Raw genomic sequence first — 10,132 nt, 5'->3', positions numbered from 1 at the left:
ACCAACACTATACCCGACCAATATATCAGCAGCATACATTGTATCAGCTGAACAGACTGAAAAGAGTGGAAAAATTACATCGCTTCAAATCACAGTCCTTACCCTCCAACTTTAAAGCAACCCCTAAAGATAGCTACGTATCCGCGTATTCACTTTTTCACTACGTATTCTCGTATCCACTTCAATATAAACTTAATCCTTAATGCCCCAACATCCATATACAAATTCTTCAAACTCATCTCCATACATTTTTTTAAAGGATGTGTTGAGAGAATTTGATAAAAGAACAAGGTATTTTCTCTTCCCTGATCGTTTTATTAATTCTCCGAAACTAGTTTCTTGACATTGTATGGATACCGTTAGGAGGAATTTGTTGTTGATCACCATTGGGACTTAAAGGTTTAAGACAGCACATAAATCTTATAGCATATGTCTATTTGTTGTTCTTAAAGCCACTGTAATCCATGTATCCAGCTCTTTCAGGGATACTGCTTCGAAGTGACTGGGTATTCTGCAGTTACTCCGTCCATTTCTGAAGCTTTCCCAATGGTATATGCCGCAAACCATTAATTTGATTACCGGTCTTACCATGTAAATGTTAGGCACCCCTGAACCAGTATCCATAATCAGGCTATCACTAACGGCTAGGCCAGGACCAGGATATTTCCCCTGCATTTCTATTATGAGTATCTCCTCATGAAACAAAGGAAAATTGAGAACCAAAAGAACTTCCTACCTGTTTAATGGGGAGGGGAAGTGTGCTGTCACAGAAAGAGAAATTTGTCTTCCTATGCACATGTGGTTGATGAAATGTGAGATTAGGCAATTCACTTCGTAATTGTGCAGTGACATCAGAGAAATGTACAGAAAAGTGCGCTGCACATGCAAAGTTGTTGTTTTGCTAGTCTTAACCTATTGCATTTTAGTTCTCACTGCCATCACCATAGCGACATCTTTAACTCCCTATTAGAGTATTCAAACAACTCAACATCTTTAGAATTGTACTGGCTCTCTCCCTTATTAATCAATTTCGGTAGATCAGCAAGAAGGAAGCAAGTGCACTTATCAACATGAGTGCGATAGTTGCAGGACCATGAGCTGATGAGATCCAGAAATTTCGCTTCCATGGCAATGGGATGTAACAACTTCTCCTCTCTATCCTCTACCTACAATCCCAGTACTCACTTGAAGTCTTTGTGACAACTCTACATGATAGAAATACCATTGTGCAAGTGATATTCTGCATGTATAATAAAAAATTAATGTGACTTGCACTTGACACTTAGCAGAGCTGGGGAGATGAAAAAAGCATATCTCTGTATAATTTTCTATTTTTTGCTGCCTGTAAACAATGCATTCAGTATGTTCTAAGCATCAAAATGGAATTTTATTTCAGTATAATTTCAAATGTATTATTCTAATGCATAAGTAACACATTATCTCTTGCCTTCTATTCCTAACAACACCAGAAATACGTTTTCTCAAAAGACTATTATTAACTTAGGTTTTCTGGAATTATACTTACTTCTTAAAACTATTAAGAGTTACATCTAGCTTTAAATTACGTAACACTAGAAACTGACATGTGAACATTTGTTTGATACTGTTAAAAGGTTAAGTTTACCATAGAAATGAGGGTTTTTCTTTAAATAACAGTGCATATTCTGACTGTATTTTTGTTTGTATTTGTGGAAAAGGTTCAATGAAAATTATGAAAATTTCTGCAATTATGGCATTGGTTACCATAGTCCAAAAAAAAACAAGGTGAAAAATAGTCCTTAGCGTGCAAACGCAGACGTATTTCATGCTGTCCTTTCTCACTCCACCTAGTCAACCAAAAATATGTCTGCATTCGTAGCCTAAATATCCCTATTGCCAAAACCCAGCCTGTTAGCGTAAATAAGTGGTGAAATATAAGCATCATTGTGCTCTCATATGACTCAATATGACTCATACAATCCTGATAACATTGCCTTGGATTGTGTCATTTACAATCTACAATCCCGGACAAAACCACTTGAGAAAGTTTTCCCCATCATGCACACTTTCCTACACAACAAAACTATTTCCAAAACGATGCCTTTGCGAAAAGAAAACCCCTTCCCCCAGTTCAATGTTGCTTCCTACAAACGCCCAGGGATCAGGCTTTCTTTTAAATACACAACAACATTGCTTTCAGGGGAAGGGGGAGAGGGAAGAACCAGTACAGCTACGATGTTTAGAAAAATGCTGTCCAAGTATACAATTTTCTCAACAGTTTTGTCCAAGATTGTAGGCCAAAACTCTTCTATGTATGTTAATCAACTCTTATTGCAACTTTTTCTTTCTGTTATATAGAAAAGGATGTTAAATCGGATCAATTAAGGTTTCTGGGAAACTTCTCACCTACCCCTCCCCAAAGTCAAAGTTAACACTTACTTCTCACTTATGGCAATATGTTGGGTTAGGGGAGGGGTATGTGGGCAGTTTACCGGAAACCTTAATTGATCCATTAAATCCCTAAAACTTTATCAGGTACTAAACGTTTTTCTTGTAGAACCTTCTCTCAAATCCATAGCTAACAGCAGTCTACTTTTCCATCTTTGTCTATCACAGAAAAAGAAGACTCTGCTAGCAGGGAGGCCCTCTTCCAGACTTGCCAAGTCTCAGGACTTTGTCATGAGTCTTGCAATTTTATGAGCTATCTCATGCTCTCACAAGTTGGCAACTAATTTCTCACATTTTCTTGAAAAGTGAGGCTCTAAAAAAATTTGGAGTTGTAGGGTTCATTTCCAAGTTAGATATAGATAGATAGCCAGCTCAATCCAAAGAAAACCTTTAGCGGTTGCGTTTGATTACGTTTTCTCAGCCTACCATGACTTGCCGCTGTCACCAAATGTGCAGACTTACTGTTTCTCTTTTTCAAGATGACTGCCAACAATTGCAAACTAGAAGTTACAAAACCTAAATCGTAAAAGTCAAAATGATGTTTACTGCTGTAGCTTTAAAGTGTTATATGACTTCCAATACCCACAATCCTCACTGGAAGTCCTTCCTTTAGGAAATTTAGAACATCTCACGACTTTTCACCCATTTCTCACTACTTTTCCCAGCTCTAGGTTCAGGATCTCACATTTTTTGCCTTTTGGGGGTTGGCAAGTCTGCCTCTTCTGCAGCTATGCATAAAAAGTCTAAGTCCACACTCATGATTTTTCTACTCAAACAACATTTTCATCATTGTCATCGTCAGGCTCTGCAGCATTTTTCTCAATGATCCTGTACTCTCCATCACCGTGCTTGCCCATTCCCATCAGAGCATGATCTGTTTCCGCTGCATTCCTCTTTTCTTTGCTTTTTTTCTTCCAGCAGATGACAGCGATGACGATTCCAACTACTAGCAGAACTGCAAAAACAATGCCGAGATATGCACCCCATGGCCACTTGTCATGCTTTGATGTTTTTGCAGCAATATCTGGTCTACTAGCAGCACTTGTGGAAGTTTCAGTTGGAAGAAGTGCGTTCAGTAAACAGCCATAGACTTCCACACGCATAAAAATGTCCTTACTCCAGCTCTGAGGTAGAAATCTGATGAACCGAGAAGTGACTGTATGTGCTAGAGTATTTCGTACCACAGTATCCGAGTCGTAGTTTCCATTGAAAACCTAGAAAATGTCAAACAGCAACTTCAGTTTGGCTTGTGCAGGGCTATCATTAATGGCCGGGGACTGGGGATTTCCTCCAGCTCCTATGAAGGTGACCCCAGTGGCTACTTTCATAAAAAATTATTATTATTTTTATTATTTTTAATTATTTATGTTTTTTAGTTTTTAGTATTGACAGCAGAAGAACCCTAGTCAGGGGCTGTTATGATAAAGTACATATGTGCGTTGTATGTAGGTTAGGTTAACTGTCACACAGTAACGCAATCCCTCAACCCTTATCGCAAATATTTATATACCTTATAGTTCAATTTGTAGACTACGAGTAGTCCCCCTTTTCTCGCGTGGGTTGATTTTCACGCGCACTTGTGTTTTGCGCGCTATACTATCCCTGAGGAAAAATGGGGGACTACCGTAGTCTATTCAATTTGTTTATATTTTGCATAGCAACGGAGTTAAATGCTTATAACCACCAATTTTGACATGACAGATCATTCGTTAAGTTGCCTGATGAGCGTGGTCATCTTTTGACCATGTGCAAAACAGATCTGTAGAATTAAACGAATGGTACCTTCCGAAGTCTGGTCTACATTCAATGAATATGTATGTAGGTGTGTATGTAAAGTGAAAGGGTACTTAAATGTTGCTTACCTTTGTTGTGTCATTTTCAGTATACTCTTTCCAATTTTTTCCATTATCACTTAGGCTAAGTTTGTATTCTTTAACATAAACATTTAACTTTCCTTTAACATTTGATTTCCCTTGGGTAGCAACAGCTGTAATATTGATCGCTCTCTTGAAATCAATCTGTAGATATTCAGTCATTCTATTGTATTCAGGGTACCAGCCACGCCCACCTTTCAAATTCAGCCGTCCTTCATAGGGTTCATAATGCTTTGAGAATGTTGACGCCGTGATCTGCTCATTCTTTATTTTACCACTTTCCATTCCAAGAGGTTGGGAACAGTCCTGTTGGAGAATACGTAGTGAATCTGAGTTAACTGACAAGTTTCCGACTTTACCACTTCGAGCAGCAACCTGGAGGGCTTTTCCAGGTACATAGTCCACTTTGTCATTAAAGTACAGTTCAAATTCGGCAACAACGCTACCCTTTGTTAGAGCAGTTACTGCAACATCTTCAAATGATGGATCTTTGTGTAACTCAAATTTGATTGCATCTTCAATCTTGGTCTTTGTCTCGTAATACTTAGCACTTTCAGTGTCCGCGAGTTCTTCACTCCAAGAGAGCGATGTGAATTTGACAGACATCTTGATGATTTCAGCACTTCCCTTTCCATCACTTGTGATACATTCGCTGGAATCCTCAGCTCCTTCATTCACAAAAGTCTTATTGCCCTGGCACATTTGGCAGTTCTCAAGCTGATGATTCTTGGCATCCTGGTAGGTACCGTAGGGACATAGCTGACAAGATGCACTACTGGTCTTGTAGAACTGTCCTTTCCCACAAAAGACAACAGTGCAGGAGGACACATTCTTCTGTCCTTCACGTGTGGTACTTTTACCATCAGGACACTGTTTACAATGGTCTTGCCCCAGCTGATCTTGGTACTGTCCTTGGGGACACTTTTTACACTGAGAAACACTTTTATCCAAGAACCATCCCTCCTCACAACTGGCAAAACAGCTGGAAACATCAGACTGGCCTGTTGCATTTGTGATTTTATTTGGTCCACATGGCTTGCACTCTGTGGCATTGTGCTCTTTCACATCCTGGTATGTGTTCTTTGGACAGTCAAAACAGTTTGAGTCATTAAGATACTGTCCTTTCCCACAAAAGACAACAGTGCAGGAGGACACATTCTTCTGTCCTTCACGTGTGGTACTTTTACCATCAGGACACTGTTTACAATGGTCTTGCCCCAGCTGATCTTGGTACTGTCCTTGGGGACACTTTTTACACTGAGAAACACTTTTATCCAAGAACCATCCCTCCTCACAACTGGCAAAACAGCTGGAAACATCAGACTGGCCTGTTGCATTTGTGATTTTATTTGGTCCACATGGCTTGCACTCTGTGGCATTGTGCTCTTTCACATCCTGGTATGTGTTCTTTGGACAGTCAAAACAGTTTGAGTCATTAAGATACTGTCCTTTCCCACAAAAGACAACAGTGCAGGAGGACACATTCTTCTGTCCTTCACTTGCGGTACTTTTACCATCAGGACACTGTTTGCAGCGGTCTTGTCCTGACTGATCTTGGTACTGTCCTACAGGACACTTTTTACACTGAGAAACACTTTTATCCAAGAACCATCCCTCCTCACATATGACAAAACAGCTAGAAACATCAGACTGTCCTGTTGCATTTGTGATTTTATTTGGTCCACATGGCTCGCACTCTGTGGCATTGTGCTCTTTCACATCCTGGTATGTGTCCTTTGGACAATCAAAACAGTTTGAGTCATTAAGAAACTTCCCCAGGCCACAGACCTTGACACAGTCTGATATAGTCTTTGAACTCATTTCAAGAGTTGTTGTCCCACTAGTGCAATCTTTGCAGCTGTCTTTGTTCACCTCGTCCTGGTATTTTCCCATTGGACAAGAAGTGCACATCATTGCAGTTGAGTTATAAAACTCACCAGGTAAACAGTGGTAACAATCACTGACTGCTTTGCTGCCGACACTCCTGGTGGTTTTCCCCATTTCACACGTCTTGCATCGAGTAGATGCATGTTTGTCGGTGTCCATGTAGGTGCCAATAGGGCAATCCATGCAACTGCCACTTGAAGCGTTCATAAAGGTACCAGGTAGACAGGGGTCAAGACAGTCTGACACCTCTTGTGCCCCAGGAAAAATGGTCTGTTTATCACCGTGGCAGGGTATACATTCTGGATTGATCTTCGTTGAAGAGTTTTGGTAATTGTTTCGAGGACACCATTCACACATCCCATATTTTTTATCTAGCCGTTTGCCCTTCATACATTTATTATCGCATGATTTTCTCAGGGGCGTTGCTGGCGATGTGCCGTTTTTCTGTGTACACGACCGTGCACCTTTTACTGCAGTACTACCGGAGGGACATTTCTGACAGGTGCGGGTTGTAACATTGTACAAATGGTGCCTTGGGCAGGCGGAGCACACAGAATAAGTTGCGTTCCCGGGAACCTTAATATAATCATTTTCACCGTTACACCAAGGAGTGGCGGTGTTGACAATTGACTCCTTAGAAATAGTAAATGATTCATTTCCTTTCTTCATGACCAGAGCTTCAATGTCTAAAACATCCTTGAGCTTCAGGTTGTTGTAGGCCGTATGAAGCTCTTGGAGTTTTGAATTAGCTTCTTCCAAAGTTGGCGGTTTCACTATGTAATCCAATATAGTTATCGTTATTTCCGCCTGACTTCCGCTGATGGTGCAGTTGACTTGAACTGCCTGCTTGCAGTCTGGGTTGTTGGCAGCACTTTGGTTGAAGCACACACCTTTGCTTCGAACATCACTGTTGTTTCCTAACACCGCTCGAATAACGCTTTCCACTTTCTTGAGATCAACTTGTTGACACGTTAGATTAGCATAATTAAAATTCACTGTGGCTTTGATTTGAAATGGTTTTTGCACCTTTTGGCACTCAAGTGGTCCGCTATGTATATTTATATCCCACGTTCCATTCTTGAAATCACACGTTAGGACTTCCTTCTTTATTGTTAGCTCCATAAACGAGGGATTACATTTCAATTCACATTTCCTCTCTTGCGTAGTTTCATAACACTCCAGCTTTCCGTTTCTCACCCCTCGACAACGGCACGTGTCTTGGAAGGGAACTGAAGAAATTTTCCCGCGAAAAATGCTTGGTCCATTTGTGCCTTGACTAACGTCTTTAAATCGAATAAACATGGCATTCCCCGAAGTAACATAGAACGAGGGCGACTGGCTTGCATCCTTTGGCCCAAGTTTTTCTCCGTCAGTAATCCCAGGGCCTTCTCGAATCTCGAACACCGCTCCGCTTACAACGTTTAGTTCTTCTACGGTCAGCTTCACCCGCTTCGATTTAAGAATAATCACCCGAGCACATTCTCCGCCAGTTTTTTGCGCGCGCTCCGTTGTAAAATTCAGCGAAAGAGAAACGTTTTCTGTGGTGATTTCGCTCACACCGCACAAATCGAAAGTGGTCAACGGGGCTGATGCAGATGTAAACATCGATGGCCATAAATCCAAGCAAAACAAACCAATGATAATTATCTTCATTGCCACGCTGTTCATGACTTCGCTGAAAGGCAAGAAAACCCAGAAATGAAAACGAAAGGTAGAATAGGACTTTCAGGTCGGAAATATTCAACGTGGCCGACCCAAAAAAAAACTAACAAAACGGTAATTAACAAAAGTAAAATTCTACGAAATGAACAAGTAACCACGTGCATATTTTAATATTTATGAGTATACACCCACTTATTCTTGCATTGCCTTCGTCGACAAAGTGAAAAAACAGCGGATTGACGTGTCTTTCATTTGCAGGTATACCTGACAATTGGCCACATATAACTGGTGGTATTGGTTTACAGAATTTATAAGGGAATCAGACGGAGACATCACTTTCTTTCAATCAAGAATTGCCTGTTTCTTTTCTTTTTTTTTTCTTTCTACCGAATAAAGACCCGACAAATTAGTGAGTTCAGAGGCGGTCACTTCATATATGATTCCTTTTCTATGAACTGGGCCTTTGTTGTTGACGCTTTGAAATCGTTTGAAACCAAGAACAACGAAGGTTCCCATTGAAAAGCCGCTTGATTAAAAATCCATTACTTCATTGTGTGATTTATCCGAAAACCGTAAATTATTAAGCGTTTAAGCCACGCACATGGGCTATAGATAAAAACACTAATTTGCATTTCTGATTGTACTGATTGTCCATGTGGCCTTCAAGTTTGCGTTGTCACGGAAGGTCGGTTTCTTAGCCGATATCGGCGCCAAAGTTAAAGTGAATACTTTTCTTTTATCTCGAACATCTCAGCCGACGATAGAGATATTGCATCATTTGATATGTTTTTGTTTTTTTTTCATTTTGTCTTTCATGTCCAATTTTACCAAACAATTAACATATTTGTAAGACACTGTTTTGACTGATTCTTTTTGAATACTATAAATGTAGGGACATAATATGTTACTCTGTCAAGAACTTTTATTTCTTAGACGATATTTTAAACAAGATGCCGTAGTAGATGTGGTTGTCTTATTAGTAAACAACAGTCGGCAGTTTGGGGGTGTTTTACATCACCCAATCTCTTTCTTTCCGTTATTCTTACGTTGTCTCCCGCACCGTATTGGCAAACCTTGTTTTTGAATCACATCTTGCCAAATTGTCGTTTTTTCTATAACAATCGCTCCCCAACTGTGACTTAATTGTATGTAAAAAGTTATCCAAAGTTTGCCTGCGATAAGGCTGGGAAACTTTTGTTTATCTAGCGCATGATGTCGCAGCTTGCTGAAATAATCCCCCAATAAAAAGTTATAGATATGTACATGTTTGCAGTGGAAAATAATTGTAAAAAGCAATTTTCTACCTCAAACGGAGCTCTTCGATATCATGTCCTTGCTGCCTTGTGTTGTCGGCTCAGAAGAGTGGTTTGTTATTCATTGAAACCAAAGATATTGTGAGAGCGCATAGAATAATTTGGGAAGACTGTAAAACGACTTCCGTAAAGAGGGGGGTGAATAGGGGTATGCAAATCCGCCGATCCGTGGTATTTTTAGGTCCGATCCGTCGATCCGACTTAATTTTTGTTCAAATCCGAATCCGTGTTACTTTAAAAATTTTTCGTGGTATTTAGAAAGTAGCGTTGTAGCATGAATAAATGAATTACTTAATATAGTTGTTCTGTAATCGCAACAGATGCGGGACTTCATGTTTAAGAAGTTTTCGTTACAGCTTCAAAACATTAAGCATTAGGGACAGCTTATGATGTTTCTTCCAAAAATACAGATTTGACTAATCAAATGGTCTGCAAGCTTGAAAAATGAAAGTACAATGTATCTGGTATTGTGTAAACGATTTTTCAATAAATTTACTTACTGACATCACTTTGGACATGCTGTTAGTCGAGCCACAAAATTTGGAAGAGGTAGAACTCAACTTCATGGTAATTTGCTTACCAGTAAGTATTTTCCATGGTTCATCTTGGACGTCTTGAGACCATAATCTTTTTCACATAAACATGTTCCCACTTGGCAACAGACGGGTAAAAGGGTTAGCCACGGCAAAGTGCATTTGTTTTCCGGTGCAGATAGACACAGTTCAGATAATGGCGGTAATGCTAAGTGACCTGACAAGATCTGTGAATGCGTTCGTGTAAATTGTCTAAATTGCAAAATGGAAACTAGAACTATCGAGCGTGTAGCCTTTTTCTACCACGAAGGTGCCAAAGGTGATGACTTTATTCAAAAACATAAGTTTCGATGCTGTGTCGATTCCAGTCAGTGGGGAAGTGTGGTGAACGGCTACGCAAGTACTCATGCAGATCAATAGGGCCATTTATACGAGG

General features: G+C 40.0%; 1 protein-coding gene across 2 annotated transcripts; it reads right to left on the bottom strand.

Annotated features, from left to right (window-relative positions):
* Positions 1-1,365: 1,365 nt before the first annotated feature.
* LOC140933552 (uncharacterized) lies at positions 1,366-9,262 on the bottom strand. 2 transcript variants are annotated; one of them, XM_073383151.1, is made up of 3 exons: positions 9,155-9,262; positions 4,290-7,863; positions 1,366-3,641 (listed from the first exon to the last, which is right to left on the bottom strand). In XM_073383151.1, the coding sequence occupies exons 2-3, from the start codon at positions 7,854-7,856 to the stop codon at positions 3,198-3,200; spliced, it is 4,011 nt and encodes a 1,336-aa protein (XP_073239252.1). In that variant the 5' UTR covers positions 7,857-7,863; positions 9,155-9,262; the 3' UTR covers positions 1,366-3,197. The 2 variants fall into 2 exon arrangements, with proteins under 2 accessions (XP_073239252.1, XP_073239251.1); XM_073383150.1 differs by lacking the exon at positions 9,155-9,262 and having other exon boundaries at positions 4,290-7,972.
* Between the last annotated feature and the right edge of the window lie 870 nt (positions 9,263-10,132).

The sequence above is a fragment of the Porites lutea genome, chromosome 4, assembly GCF_958299795.1.
Source record: "Porites lutea chromosome 4, jaPorLute2.1, whole genome shotgun sequence".
Taxonomy (NCBI): Eukaryota; Metazoa; Cnidaria; class Anthozoa; order Scleractinia; family Poritidae; genus Porites; species Porites lutea.
The sequence above is the reverse complement of the archived record's forward strand: the minus strand, read 5'-3'. Positions and strand labels throughout refer to the sequence as shown.